This window comes from Ostrea edulis, chromosome 3 (assembly GCF_947568905.1).
Source record: "Ostrea edulis chromosome 3, xbOstEdul1.1, whole genome shotgun sequence".
In the NCBI taxonomy this organism is placed as follows: Eukaryota; Metazoa; Mollusca; class Bivalvia; order Ostreida; family Ostreidae; genus Ostrea; species Ostrea edulis.
In genome coordinates this window covers 13,784,805-13,800,798 of record NC_079166.1, presented here as the reverse complement: position 1 = coordinate 13,800,798, position 15,994 = coordinate 13,784,805, and the positions used below count along the sequence as shown (strand labels likewise).

General features: G+C 34.7%; 3 protein-coding genes across 16 annotated transcripts in view; 1 reads left to right on the top strand and 2 right to left on the bottom strand.

The window, feature by feature from the left end:
• The window catches only part of LOC125676701 (sperm-associated antigen 17-like), a 30,437-nt gene extending 28,148 nt beyond the window's left edge, over positions 1 to 2,289 (bottom strand). For 6 of the 11 annotated variants that reach the window (XM_056160126.1, XM_056160128.1, XM_056160133.1 and 3 more), the window contains exons 1-5: positions 2,114 to 2,289; positions 1,866 to 2,006; positions 986 to 1,177; positions 745 to 759; positions 394 to 420 (exon numbers count right to left, since the gene is read on the bottom strand). In XM_056160126.1, the coding sequence (XP_056016101.1) occupies positions 394 to 420; positions 745 to 759; positions 986 to 1,177; positions 1,866 to 2,006; positions 2,114 to 2,203 (465 nt within the window). In that variant the 5' untranslated portion in view covers positions 2,204 to 2,289. The remainder of the gene's footprint in view (positions 1 to 393; positions 421 to 744; positions 760 to 985; positions 1,178 to 1,865; positions 2,007 to 2,113) is intronic. The other 5 variants (XM_056160130.1, XM_056160137.1, XM_056160132.1 and 2 more) reach the window with 3 other exon arrangements.
• Positions 2,290 to 2,323: 34 nt separating this feature from the next.
• Positions 2,324 to 3,980, top strand: LOC125674915 (enoyl-[acyl-carrier-protein] reductase, mitochondrial-like). The gene has a single exon (XM_048912282.2). It carries the CDS (start codon positions 2,737 to 2,739, stop codon positions 3,847 to 3,849), a length of 1,113 nt encoding a protein of 370 aa, XP_048768239.2. The 5' UTR covers positions 2,324 to 2,736; the 3' UTR covers positions 3,850 to 3,980.
• Positions 3,981 to 5,250: 1,270 nt separating this feature from the next.
• The window catches only part of LOC125674219 (protein OSCP1-like), a 28,041-nt gene continuing 17,297 nt past the window's right edge, over positions 5,251 to 15,994 (bottom strand). Inside the window, exons 6-11 of one of the 4 annotated variants that reach the window (XM_048911319.2) lie at positions 15,262 to 15,390; positions 15,075 to 15,098; positions 10,238 to 10,313; positions 8,804 to 8,925; positions 8,529 to 8,598; positions 5,251 to 6,786 (exon numbers count right to left, since the gene is read on the bottom strand). In XM_048911319.2, the coding sequence (XP_048767276.1) occupies positions 6,682 to 6,786; positions 8,529 to 8,598; positions 8,804 to 8,925; positions 10,238 to 10,313; positions 15,075 to 15,098; positions 15,262 to 15,390 (526 nt within the window). In that variant the 3' untranslated portion in view covers positions 5,251 to 6,681. The other 3 variants (XM_056160124.1, XM_048911320.2, XM_056160125.1) reach the window with 3 other exon arrangements.

Sequence of the window (15,994 nt, the reverse complement as noted above, 5' to 3'; positions counted from 1 at the left end):
TATAGGATATATATATATATATATATATATATATATATATATATATATATATATATATATATATATATATACACACACATATCATGGTGTTGGTGGTGAGCTACTTTAAATCTAGGTGATTGTATATATAATCAAGGCAATTATCTGTGCAATTAGGCTCCCTCTACAGCTGTGTCTATATATAATAGATTTAACGTGTAAAGTATATGTGCAAATAATTACATACAGAACTTAATTGGAATAATTCTTGATAAATTCAGACAGTAATATTTTTTTTCACCCAGAACAACCCTAGGACAAAATGTCCATCCTCTACTCTGAATTTTAAATTTGATTTTGGTGCAGAGAAATAAAGGTCTATAAATAAAAAACAAATTAATATCAATACATCACCTTCTTTTTCTTACCACCCTGACCTTGCTGTTTACAATAATACATTAGGAAGTGTTAACTTTCAAATAAACATAATATTCAGTAGATTTATACACATATTAAACAACATGCTGAGGCTATGGCCTGACAAAGATTACAACAATCATCCACATTTAATTAGTTTTGCTAGATAAATGAAATACAACATGCAATACTTATAATGAACCATGGCATTCTATTAGTCGCACACAACAAATTTACATCTATTCTATTTCCACGAAAACATCCAAACTTCCAGCATAATATGACTATTCTGAGACTGAATTATTCATACACAAGCAACGTTACACCATCTCTCAACTATCAGCTTACCTCAACTTTATCTCTCTGATGTGAGACATACAAAGTTTAAAAGGTCAGCTATAAATTCACTCCAGATTCAAAATATCATGACATTTCATAATACTATCCACTATTTTCCGTTGGAGTTTTTCTTGAAGTTTCTCGTTATATATATGTGTGTATACTACAATTCTTGATCCATTCTGATTAATTGTGTGATTATTAACAATGCATCCTTGTTCACATTTAGACTGTAATTGTAGTAACTTACCTTTTTTTCAGTTTCCCTACGTTTTAGATCATTGGCTTTGATTGCAAGCAGTTTAAATTTGATGAGTCTGGCCAGAAGTGGCAAAGGGATTTCCTCTCCGTTATCAAGATGTATTCTACATGGTTCACACACTTCAAAATGTTGAGGAACCTCTTTTGGTTTCTTCCCTTTGGGGTTTCCCAACTCTCTGACCTGCAAGCACACCCTAATCATGATTTATCTGTTCCAATTAATATATCTATAATTCCTTCACCTAATATGCTAACATACTGCACAAAGTGTTACAACATAATTTCTTCACATTGGTGTTCAACAATGACTAATGAATAACTAATGAATCATTATAGGATTAAACATTCTTTATGAAGAATTCATCGATGTGTAAACTCTGAGCATTTTACTCACAAACTGAATAAAAGTGTGAAGCATTTTCATGTTAGGTTTGTGAGTAAAACGTCCAGAGTTTACACCTCAATGAATTCTTCAAAAAGAATGTTTGATTCTTATAATTCCAATTCGTTCCCTGTATTATCAATTTCAATAATTTGAATAGTTTCCTCAAACTATGTTATTTGTTTTCAGGTGCATATGAATATACATGTACATAGCATTTTTGGATTTATTGATGTGTAAATTCTCATTTTGCTTTATTTTTCATTTTGCTTTATTTTTATCCAATCAAAACCATTGTAATAAATAACATTGAAATTATAACACATTAAACCTGTTGTTAGCTCTGTTAGTGTTATAATAATGATTAATGAGAGCGACAATATTATTGTTTCATATTGCCAAATAAAAATATAGTTCCGATTCCTACTCCCTGGCACACAAATTTTTGAAATTTTAATAATATGACGACGAATAGTTTCTTTCTTACCTCAGCATCCAGCTGCTCCTTGGAAATGACACTGAAGAGTCTTCTAGATCCTGCAGCAACAGTGGCTCCCAGGATGTCAACCCATGCGTAATCATCGGGTTTATCACCAACTACAAATGTCACATTAGCCTTCCAGCTCTCCTATACAGTAGAAAATAAAAGAATCAGCAAAATCCATGCCATTGCTCTGTGCAGTATTAAGCCAAACAACTCGCAATCGCAATGCTTCACGCAACAATAAATCATACCTCGTCAAAAACAGCGGCCAGAAGTGGTTGTTCCCATTTGGCACCTCCTTGTCCCGAACCACTTTTTACTCTCTTTCCTGCCTTTGACATTGTATTGACCTATTATTGCTTATACATTTGCATTCACAAGTGCTACAATTCTGCCGCCATATTTATGTTTAGAAGGTTGCTACGAGAAGTAGGCATGCGCCCCAATGGTGTTTCCGGTTTAGGATGCGTATAAAACGTGAGAATATGATAAATATATGGATATGATAAATATGTTTTAATTAATATATATTTTATCAGAGATAATTACATGTATTTGGCATGTGGATAAATGTAAAAACCTTTAAGAAGTGGAAAAAAAATTTCTATGCACATTCAAAATTAGTGAGAGTTCTTATTATCTCTTGTGAATTTCAAGATATTTTCAAGATTATGCTGCATATTACTCTCCAACGATATTTTTTATTTAAAAAAAAAATTGAAATGATTCTTATTTCCTAGTGATATTTTTCCCCCAAATTTTAGGAATTTTTAGACAAAGACGACGATTTATCTTGAATTCGTTATTTAGAAAGTGTCCCCTTTAAAAATAAGAGGGGTTCCGAATAGCGCGAAACGAAACTACCAAAGTAAAGATGTTGCTGAAATTATTTGCGCCAGTATTACATTCCTTCAGGGTTGGAGTTCAGCGAATGACACATGTGTTTGCACGTTCAACATCAAGTCTGCCTTCACAGGCAATAATGCACTCGGAGCACGGTGATCCGAACTCGGTGCTTTATCTAGAAAACAGTCAGATGCCGAGAACAGTGCAAGACACTGAAGTCCTTGTGAAAATGATAATGGCGCCGATTAATCCCTCAGACATTAACATGGTTGAAGGAACTTACCACATGCTACCACGACTCCCCGCTGTTTGCGGTAATGAGGGGGTTGGGGAGGTTGTGGAAGTAGGGGGCCGGGTGTCTAGCCTCCGCCCGGGGGACTGGGTTATCCCAGCAGATACTGGTTTTGGAACCTGGAGAAACTTTGCCGTGTCTGACCAAACTCTACTGAGAAAGGTGCCAAATGATGTTCCTGCGATCAGTGCTGCCACGATTATGGTCAATCCTTGCACAGCTTATCGCATGCTGAAGGACTTTGTGTGTTTGCATGAAGGTGACTGTGTGATTCAGAATGGTGCCAACAGTGCTGTGGGTCAAGCGGTCATTCAACTGGCAAAGGAGTGGGGATATCAAACTATCAATGTAGTTAGGAATAGACCGGACTTAGATCAACTGACAGAATATCTGAAAAGCTTAGGTGCAACTCATGTAGTGACAGAGGAGTTTTCACGCTCCCACCAAATGAAAGATTTAGTCAGCTCCATGAAAAGTCCCCCCAAATTAGCTTTCAACACAGTAGGAGGTGACAGTGCCACTAATATTCTCAAACGATTAGACAACAAAGGAGTTATGGTAACATACGGAGGGATGTCAAAAAAGTCGATTGCAGTCCCTACAGGAGCTCTCATTTTTAAGAGGGCGAGACTCACTGGTTACTGGAATGCCAAGTGGGTACAAGAAAACAAGGAAAACCCTGAACTTGTGCGGATGTTTGATGACTTGTTTGACTTAGTAAGAGAATGTAAACTCTTACCACCAGCTTCAGAGACCTTCTCTTTGTCTGACTTTCAGCATGCAGTCAAAACTTCTCTAGAGGGTTTTAAAGGAAGCAAGAAAATATTCCTAATGGATGAATATCCTTGATACTGTGTAGAAATTTACGTTAATCAGTGTTCAATAGTTGTTTTAAATGTATTTTATATAATATATATATAGCAAGATTTTCATTAAACATGTTAAAGAGAAAGACTTTTGATTAAAAAAAATACAGTATATTCCCAGTCTTGCTCAATCTACAAGGAAGACAGGCAAAAACGTGATTGCCACACTCCATAGCCCAGTGAAGTTTAAATTTTTTTCTTCTTTTAAGTAATGTAGGGGCACTGTATATAATTAAAAGTAGCATACCAGATTCAGTCTCACTCAATTTACAAGGAAGATAGGCAAAAACAAAAACGTAATGTCTACTGAGATCAAGGTCATACAGATAGTAATCTAATGTTGTCTTAAACAGTAAAACCTATGTTTGAGAATGTAAATGCACCGAAATGAATAATATATGCCGTGCTGCAACACAAGAATCGTGAAACTTTATTCTCAATCATAGGAAGACCTTGCAAAGTATACAATCGTGCAAATAAAACATGACAGCAATTCATTGCCCCATGACCTTCAACTTGGCAACATAACCTCTACCAAGATTCCGACAAATATTGAGATCATTGAAGTTCTAAATATCCAAGTTTGAATTCATTTTCAGCACAATCCAAAATTGTAACTTTGACCTACTTTCCATACATTATTGCATGATGTAGACCTAATGCTATAACATTGATGCAGCAATATCAGGGATACATCTAAAGCAAAGGGGCTAAGCTCATTTTGACCCGAAACTCATTGTAACCATAAATATTTATGGTTATAATGAGTTTCGGGTTAAAATGGGCTTAGCCCCTGTGATCTAAAAGGTAATGATCTAAAGGTCATGGTCAAAAATTAATGTGCAAATTTGATTTCACTGCAACAAAGATTGCAGAGTTGCCCCTATTAAGGAAGAATGACAATTCCTCATCATAACATTACTTCCCTGTTAATTCCTTTGCATTTTGACCTTCCTGATTGGTGATCTTTCAGCAGTATCATTTCCTGTTTGGTGATCATTCAGTATTTTCCCCTTCATGTTTGGTGATCATCAGCAGTACTGTACCTATTCCTGTTTGGTGACCATTCAGCAGTGTCACTTCCTGTTTGGTGACCATTCAGCAGTATCACTTCCTGTTTTGTGATCATTCAGCTGTATCACTTCCTGTTTGGTGATCATTCAACTGTATCACTTCCTGTTTGGTGATCATTCAGCTGTATCACGTCCTGTTTAGGAATCCTTCAGCAGTGTCACTTACTGTTTAGAGATCACCTCAGTACCGGTATTTTCACCTTCATTTTTGGAGATTCATCAGTATTGTTACCTGCTGTTGACCTGATAAGCATTTTTACCTTCTTTTTTTGGAGGGCAAGAGACATTGAAATGATCATAAAACAAATCCCTTCAATAAAATACACCTTTATTGACAATAAACACGTGAAAGTGACATTATCACAACTCTCATTAATTGCACAAAATAACACGAGATAAATGCTCTTGAAACATCTGCAGGTCGCAGTCACCTTCAGGAGATTCATAGCACAACAATGGAGCAAGAAAGACAACTCTTTGACACATTACAAGACAAAATAAAGTTTGGTACATGTGTTTGGACGGCTTCAACATTTGTATATTTCTCAAAAATTTTTAATTTTACTTCCATCACACATTCTTGACCTTCTTTCACACTCCATAAAAATACATTGACTTGTTTTATTAAATCACTGCTAGGGCTGTTCCATTTCAGTTTACCTGGGAGGGAGAAGTCCCAATGTTTCATTCCTGTTCATTGTACCATAGAAATGAGGTGGGTGTGTGTGTAAAGATTCCATTTTCACGAATATGTAAGAGTTCAGTCCCTTCCAAGTAAATTCAAATAGAACAACCCAATCATCCATCTATTGTTAAGAGGAGAAAAAGCCTCCAACATATTTATGGATAATAAGATGTCAATTGTGATAATTTAAAAAAACACGACTGGATTCACAATGAATGTTAAGCACAAGAATAGCTACTCCATCTGTCAATTGTGAAATAAATTTGCAATTAAGTAATGATTTGCTGCATCATGTCTTAAAATAAAACCTAGACTACAATGTACATAATTTAGTATCACAGTATCTACTATAGCATTACTCAAGGTCCCCAACACCATAGTGCATTCAAACACGATACATGAATTATACCCTTTTAAATGGATTTCACTTGGAAATTATATCATTTCAAACATGCGAGTTATTGACTACTGAAAACGGAGGAGGGGTTATGTCTATCGGCTTTGAATTCAGCCATTTCTAATTCTAGACTGCCTTTCCTCTCCTATATCTAGGTGGAATTGTGATTTACGCTCCAAAATGAACACGTTGAATTCAAAGCCAAAACTTTCACACAAGTACTACGAAAGAATTTACAAATTATGATGAAATTGACATCATGAAAGTCCTGCTGAACAGTGTATACATGTGTGCTGCATACAAATCAATTCTACGAGAAATTCCTAGCTAAGAAACAAATCATTCTCTAGGATATAAATTGCAGATTTCAGAGCCTAAATCACACTGAAAATTCATCTCAATTCAAAAGAAGTGAAATATTCAAATCGAAAGCATGAAACAAACATAAACGTGATCGATTCAAAACAAAATTAAGCTCACAAAATCTGACAATCCAGAATAAAGAAGTTTCTTTACAGGAGATACTACTCTGTTTTCTGACTCAAACGATGAATCACTCATAAAGTGTCTCATTAAGACAAACGTATTGCAGATTCTGTTATGGATTTTAAAGTGGTCTGGTCCAGCAGACCACTGTTCCTCCATGATACAGATTTCCCATCATGCACTATCCATCAAGTTCAAAAGGTCATCTTCAGCCTCATTCTGACTGTTATCAATAGAGAGTTCTCCAACTATTCTGTTCAGTTCATCATTCTTGTTTTTCTGCATTGAAAAAAAAAAGCTTCTTTTACAAAATTTGAAATCATTGTTTCATATATTAAGATATACATATTAAAAGGCCTCATTTAAACTTCTCTATTGATAAAAACATAACGAAAACTTTTAAACGAAAATAAATATACCGTATGAATAAATCATGCATGTGTATATTTACTGGTAAGTCTGTTATCAACATCAATTGGTGTAAAATAGAGCAGGGCAGTTATATTGATACTGCTTTGTATTGCAATATAGTCCTAAAATATTGTAACACATTACATTTTTTCAATAGAGGTACATTGGCTTCCAAACGTTTTCAAACAAATAAATGATACTCTTTAAAGATTACAGCTTAAGATACTACAGTAATATATACCATTATCCTTTGCCTGACAAATGGGTTTTCAAACATTTTACCATTCATAGTTGAAATTTAATCTTTTTTCTTTATAAATTTGTTTTCTCTTAACTGAAAATGAAAAGTTAATTGTCCAAAATCAGTAGATTTTCTTGTTTTTAAGCTAATTTTGTCATTCAAAAAATTGTAATATACTACAATACAGTTTTAAATATTGCAATGTACCTTATATCGGGTATTTTATGCGAGCTGCAAATGTTGGCTTTTTTAGAGAATGAGAAAAATTAACCAAAAATTAAAAGCGCCAAAATTCCTATCAATAGATATGATTCACTTGTTAAACGAAATTGCACCAAAAATAAAGTGCTAACTTCTTTTTTGGATAAAAATCTGCTACATCCCTATGCCATAATAACCCAATACATGTATATGGTATTATATGAAAATTGTTGGCAATACCCAGTCCTAGTGTAAAAGATAGAAAATATAAAGCAATCAAAAACAAAAAAGATTTTTAAAATTTGGAAACGTTTTGAAATGCTACATTTAACAATGCAATAAAGGAAATATAATCCTCATAAACATGCACTAAAACATCATCTTGTGAGGTACATGCAATAGATTAATGTCTTAAAGAGTTCACATTCCAATACTGTATACAGCCAGATTTTCACTGAAGTTTAACTTTCACTGCTCACTAAAACCCTGAACAGCAGCAAATATAATCCTTAACCTTGACATTGATATAGAACGAACATACAATGAATTTAAAAGTGAAAGTAAACAGCAGCGAATTAAAAGTGAAAGTACGCAGTAGCGAATTCAAGGCTGTACACAGTAGAAGATTGTCTTAAAACATGTCTTCTTTTAGTCCGTGCTGATCAACAATCATCAACGTGAAAAAGACACAGGCTATTTTAACTTACATGCCCCTGATTTGCCTAATAGATCGACAAGTTAATTTATCACTTAATATGTTAAATCATAACAAAGATATAAAAATCTTAACTCGCAGCATGTTTAGTTCCTACACTTTTAATGACACACCATACATTTTATTTCGAGATAGTCTCGAAATCAATACTGAAGACTCCTAAATATATGCTAGGAATTTCTTATTGTGTAATTTGGAAAGTACCATTTCAAAATAAATACTCGCTTTAATTTTAACATTGCTTAAATATACATGAAAAAACTCTTGATTGTTGACAGTCCACTCACGAATCTTGCTATCTGGTGTCTATGAGTCATTTTGAGATATATTACATGCTCCCCTAAAATAAAACATTTACAGTATCTGGGATGTTTCAGTAATTAATTTTCACCCAGCTCTTTGGAAAAGCCCTTCTAACAATCCATTTATCATCAGATAATATTATGTATATACCTTGAGATCAATGTTGACTACTTTAGACTGAGCATGTTCCACTGGTTGTATAGAGGCAACAGATGCTTGTCTGTAAAGATACATAAAACATTCCATAGCATTTCAAGTCAAGATGTCTTCCACAAAAACATATCCTTCACACACAAAACCTCAAATTCCTAAATTCATATTTGCAACAAAAAGACAAAATATCTGTATTTTGCACAAAATGTGCACAAGACACTCAATTTAAAAGAAATATGACTTTTAAGAGTTGCTTCCCTTCCAACACTCACTCTTCCTCCTCGTCTGTTTTGAACAGATTCAGGCGGATTTCTGACTTCGCTGCGGAGCTACCGATTAACTGACACAGGAGATCTAGGTGGGCTTTGGCCATTGGATCTGGAGTTGCTGAATCCTAAATGAATGGAAAAGATAACTGAGAAAATTTTAAGTTACGTTAATTGACACCGAGAAACTAAATACCAGGCTATAGGAAGCAAATTAAAGGAAGGAACAAAATGAGGATGGGCAAAGCATCCTTTAGACAAATGCCCTTTGATTTTCTACTGTTTTGTTTGTTTTTGTTTTTTTAAAATCCTGAAAATTGGGGGAAGTAGAGCTGTTCTTGTATATAAAGCAATCAAATATTTTCAATTTGCAGTTGGGACTCGTAACTAAGTCAGTAATGCAGAGATGCTACAATGTATTTTTAAACCATATTCAATGTCTGAAATGTGATGTAACTGCAATTTAATACAGGTAAGTTATCAATAAATGTGTTACACACATATTATTGAGCCGTTTGTAGTTTTGTACATTTTGAGTGAACTGCATGGGCACTAGGCAAAATTTCAAGACAATATTTAAAATCACATCTCAAAAACCTAATGCTTCAAACTGCTGCCTGGTTTGGGTTACCAATGCTTTTAAATTATGAGAAAAAGTTTTAAACATTTGTGTTTATAAACAAGACCTCTACAAGAATATCTATGGTACAGCTTGAAACAGACTTCCTGGGCCCAAGACATTGCTGCAATAGATGCTTTTTTGCAACCAATGAGTTTTCAGGGTGTGCTTGGCATTTATGGTATGACGTTTATAGTGTTAAATCTAGGATCTAGAGAGGGCACACATATCATATGTTCAAAAGGGCACTTTTCGTCACGGCAAGACAATTTAGGGGCACTTTCATTGTATCATACTATGATAGTAATAGAATAATCATTTAGCCTCTTTAAAAGTTAATACCTGCTGCCTTGATTTTAAACTTTTCAATCAACCTTGTGAAATAAAGAACAATTGTTTATATTCACAAATATTTTTAAAAAATCTATAGGGAAAAAAGGGCATGGTGCAATTAAAAAGGGCATGGGGCCAGCCAAAAAGGGCATGGCGCAGCACCATGCTAATTTGCTTTAGATTTAACACTATGTTTAACAATTATGGTAATTAATTCTTTTTCAGATGACAGGAATATTAACAGATCGAATCTTTCATGTGTTGTCTCGAACATAAACAAGGCATGGTCCATGTTTTGATAAAATGCATACACATCCCTTTAAAGCAAAATGCCAAAAACCATCCAATCATGTCAAAAACATCTAATTACACTGATAAAAATGCGGTCAAATTGTATAAAATTCATCCATGCATATCTTTGTCTGTAAACTTGATTATAAGACAATATCATTAAAGAAGAGCTCTACTTTTAAGTACAGTACACTTACGATATCTGAGATGGTGGGTGCTGATTTAGAAATGCGGTGGGATCCAGTGGTGTCTACCGGCCTTGACACTGAGTACCTGTTAAACAGTCAAGGTCATTATGGATTGATTTAAAAACAAAATTTGCAAATGTCTACTCATTTTGTGAAAGTTATTTTGCTACTAACAAATAAATATGGAATTAGATCGCAAACACTTAATAAAATTGATGATAATAGTTATTTCAACACCCATCTTCAAAGTAGTATTTCTCCTCTAGAAAACAGCTAGAAAAGGAAAATGTTCTAAATCCTATGTTTTACACAAATAAGCTACTAACAGTAACCATACATTTAAGACAGTGAGAGTGGAAAGATTTACCCCATCTTTTATGAAAAGTATAAAAATATTTCTATATGCAACAAGAGCACAATTTGACACATCACAAATTTATTGACTTTTACATGTAAATTAAATATCTAACCAATCACTTGAGACCCAAGGGCCTTAACGGTCATCTGAGTGTTGTACAACGTAGATCATAAAACCAAAAGTATGAGAAGTGAGAGTCGCTGGTAGTCCAGATAAAGATTTTTTCAAATAGTGACCTTTACTCTATTTAAATGACCTTGACTCGGGGTTGTGACCCCTTATCCTGTCATTAGCAACCTTGATGCAAAGTGTGAGCTAGACGCTTAGGAGTAAAGAATATTTTCAAAAATGTAAATACATTTTGCATATATGAAGCATCTTGAGGCCAGACTTGGAGGTTATAAAACTTTTTTGAGCACATTTTCCTACTCAAACTTGGCCTCCGTGCTCTAAATTGTACTCCTACTCAAAAGTGAAGGTCATAAAACTCTTGTAAAATCATTCTCATACTCAAATGGAGTATATGCACAAGATTTTTCGAGTATGCTTTGGAGTTTGCTCTGAGTTGTACTCAAAACAAACATTACTGCGTTTAAGTATGAGTATGGTAAAAGCTTTATAACTTCCATACCTGGACTCTTAACCAAGGGGTTACAGGTTTCACAATTTGAGTAGAGGCCTTTATTCTCCCTGTACTTCTACACTCAGTTTGTATGCTAAATATTCAGAATTAGAGGAGAAGAAGAGATTCTTTTGAATGCCATTTCACAGTGTGATCCCCTTCCCAGGTTCAGGGGCCAAGAGATTCATGATTTTGGTAGAGGTCTCCATGCTCACTATTATCACACATCCAGTTGATGTTTGATATACAGGAGTGAAGAAAACCTGTCTAGATTCATACTTTCATTATATGATCCAAATAGCCTTGTTCTGGAGCCTGAACCCCCAACAAACTGACATAGCCTTGTTCTGGAGCCTGAACCCCCAACAAACTGACATAGACTTGTTCTGAAGCCTGAACCCCCAACAAACTGATATAGCCTTATTCTGGAGCCTGAACCCCCCAACAAACTGACATAGTCTTATTCTGGAGCCTGAATCCCAACAAACTGATAAAGCCTTATTCTGGACCCTGAACCCACAACAAACTAATAAAGCCTTATTCTGGAGCCTGAACCCACAACAAACTGACATAGCCTTATTCTGGAGCCTGAACCCACAACAAACTGACAGCCTTATTCTGGAGCCTGAACCCACAACAAACTGACACAGCCTTATTTTGGAGCCTGAACCCCCAACAAACTGACATAACCTTATTCTGGAGCCTGAACCCCCAACAAACTGACAGCCTTATTTTGGAGCCTGAACCCCCAACAAACTGACATAGCCTTGTTTTGGAGCCTGAACCCACAACAAACTGACATAGCCTTATTCTGGAGCCTGAACCCACAACAAACTGAAATAGCCTTATCCTGGAGCCTGAACCCAAAACAAATTGATATGTATTTTAAAATGAAAGATGATAAATGTTTATCATCAAGGGACCCCATTGGAAATAAGCCATCTAATTGACTTTGATGGGTTTAATATTTGAAATATGCAATTATGTGATACCATTTGCAATACAATGTGATACGAATTGTGATATGATAATGTGATAAAATACAATATCATCTGTGATACAAATTGAAAATAGTGATAAATCATGTGATACCACCTGTAATATGTATCATTGTAATGAACATGTGATGCTTGGATCATTTTATATGCTACTTATAGGTTGTTATTGCCCGAATATAGAATAAATAAATGAACAATTTAATTGTGTATTTATAGTTTTGTTTTCTAGATGGGCAGGGGGAGAATATTTTCATACGCTTCACCCAGTTTTACTGTATGTGCCACAAAGCAATGCCCTGACATGACAACCCCTGACACATGGGGCATCACTTGCACAATATTAGTAGATACGCATTATTACTATGCATTTATTTGGGTTGTTAGTAATCATTTTGTCATTTTCTAAAGAAATAATGCAATATCATTTTACAAGTTAATACTGAAGAGCTCATGATTTAGAAGCCATAAATTCATAACTTAATAGCAATTACATGCATGTAGGTCTGAGCCAGGCCATGCAAATACACAGCTCTGAATCATACCGCCAGGCCATGCAAATACACAGCTCTGAATCATACCACCAGGCCATGCAAATACACAGCTCTGAATCTTTAATCCAGAGGCCATGAATTTATTAATTTTGGGAGAGGTTTTCATCAATATGACTGTACACCCAATATCTAATGCAAAGTACCCAGGAGCATAGAAGACTTTCTAATATTGAACTATTTTCGTAGGTTTCAGTCTCTACCCCTATAAAGGGTCTAAAAGGGCAGACAAGGACTACTACATCCATCATTGTTATTCTCCTAACAGTTTCTAAAGAGCTAGAAGTTAAAATGTTGAAAATGGATGATGGCAGAAAGGCACAGATTGCAATAAGTCTCCTGAGTAACTCAAGTGACCTAAAACACGAGTACCGCTAACACTACAACATACGCCCGTTAGACCTACAGTGTAATATTTGTTAGTATCCGTGATGAGAAAAAGTCCGGAAAACCATTTGACTTACTTTTAGCCCTAAAGTAGATCACCATGCACCAATCAAGTTGAAATGTGATGCAATTATGATGTATCATACAATCCATATCATATTTAATGATGATTAAATTAGCTGATAATCAAGTGGAAGTGTTAACTCATTATGTATTCATAACAAAAAAAATCTGGAAAGTTTTTTGACCTACTAAAGTAGGTCATGGTGCCAATCCACCTGAAATGCAAACTGGACTTATATTCCTCTGATAAGAAGCTTGTGACTAAATTTCAGGGCAATATCTGAATCCGTATGACGAAAACAAGTTTTTTCTACTAAGTGATACTATGACATTGACCTTGACAAACAATAGGTATCCTCTGCTTGGCATAAGGTGTATGTGTACCAAGTTTGATGGTCCTAGCCCCAATGGTTCGGTCTGAATCCCGCCTACAAGGTATCCAACTAAGTGATACTATGACCTTGACGAACAAATGGCATCCTCCACTTGGCATGAGGAGTATGTATACCAAGTTTGATGGTCCTAGCCCCAATAATTCGGTCTGTTTTTTACCAACAAGGTTTTCCTATTAAGTGACACTACAACCTTCACCTTTGACCTTGAGAAACAATAGGTATCTTCCTCTTATCATGATGATCAAATGTACCAAGTTGTAAAATCCTGGAGCCTATGGTTCAAACTGTATCCTGCCTACAAGGTTTTCCCACTAAGTGATATTATGACCTTTGACCTTGAAAAACAATAGGCATCTTCCTCTCATCATGGTGATCAAATGTACCAAGTAGTAATGTGACGCATAAATCGTATTGCGGAATTTTATCGCGAACTGCGCACCGTAATTGATTGAGAGTTATTTATAGAGTTCTGTCCTTGCGAATCATTTTCTTTGAGATTAAAAAAATATGCAAAATAATGTATTTAAGTTTCAGATACAATTTAATATTAGTATTTTGTGTTTATAACAATAGTCCAGGTAATTAAGAAATTTATAAATTATGTTTGATTACTTGGAATATTAAAACCGGTTTGTCGGCTTATTTATAACTCACTCACTATATGTGCACGCTCTTCATTCTGACGCCGCCCTTCACACAGTTCACTGGGTGTTTGAATAGAGTTCGGGGTAACACATTTTAAATATTGGTAAGCAAATTATAAATGCTTTTGATATTTTATTTTGGATAAATATTATCAGTATCAATACATGTATTTCTACTACAGTAACATTTAGCATTTTATTAATTTCATAAATATGCTAATTAACGTTAATTTATAGTTATAACAATTCTAATGCATTATAGCAGTGAAATATTTCTTTAGTAATTTCGACAATGAGTTTATACAATTTTCTTTATTATTCACAAAAGAATACCTCTTTGTTGCGGTGAGACAGGTATAATTGGGTGTGGCACTGCCATACAACTGGGGTATGTTATTGATGTATTTGTGTTTATTTTTTCCAAAATATTCATGACAATGTCTTTTTTGACTGAGTATTTGATATGTTGTATATTTTTGAAAAGAAACAATATTTATTGTGTTTTATTTCTTTTCCTTGTAATAGCTCATTGCCAATTTGTATATATAATAAAAATAACGACATTGAACCAAAATCTTTGTCATAGTAAGATCCTGGAGCTTACAGCTCTCTTTGTATTTTGCCTACAAGGTCTGGACAGACAGACGGACAACACCATACCATAATACGTCCCGTCTTTGACGGGCATATAAAAAATGCAAAAACGTTAAATGCAATCACCACTGAAGCAACACAGAATTCTATTTTGATATCTATAGAGTTAATGACGAGCTTCTACAATTAACATGAAGCATTAGCCACCCCTCTACACAAACTACACACAACACTCACTGCTGGCCATAGGCGTGTATGTACCTATAAAATTATTTCTATTCACCATCTCCTTCATCAAAGTCATTCATCATTTATATCACTATCAATATCTGATACTATATATACACCAATGTCACTACTTATGACCTTATCTTACAGAACATTGTTAATAAATACTGACTTAAATTTAACTGAGGAGACTTACATGTTTGTTCCCAGAGTGGTGACCCTATTTCCGATGATGTCCAGAGAACCGTCTCCCTGGGAGGGCTGGTAACTTCCACCCGGTCGAAATGAGGAGGTTTTAACCTCGGCACCATTGGCATTAAAAAGTCTGTATTAAAAAAATGCATCTGGTTGAGGAATCGTGTACAATATGACAGGAAAACAATATAAATAAAATGTAAAAACACACAAGATATAAAAACAATATAACACAGTTATAGCAAAGTGCTGGGGACAATTAAGCTACGTACATATGAGCAGCTCGAACTTCAATGTTTAAAGTAATCTCCTGGCCCCGATGTTTTCCCCTTTATAAGTAAACTTTAGTCTGTTCTCTTCAACTCTCAATCTTTCAAAACTCTCAATTTCTCTTCTGAAGTAAACTATAGTCCTGTTACCTATAACCTAATTAAACTTTACTCTCGATACCCTGAAATGCTAATTGTTTATACAGGTGTAGCCATTAGTAGGGGTGTGTATTGCTCAAGATTTTCCGATATGATACGATACAATATTTTCTGATGCGATATCCGATATATTGGATATACATTGTACAAGGTAGTTAAGCATTTTCTGAAGTAATATATCAAAAAAAAATTTAAAAAATGAAGTGTTTAATATCTTTTATTTCATAACAAAACAAACAATGACAATTAAAGTCTGAGGAAACTCCAATGTCACAATGTAAAAGCGGGGATTAAAGTCCGAGAAAT

Coding starts and splice junctions, on each gene's coding strand:
- LOC125674915 (XM_048912282.2), top strand. CDS start 2,737: ATGTTGCTGAAATTATTTGCGCCAGTATTACATTCCTTCAGGGTTGGA.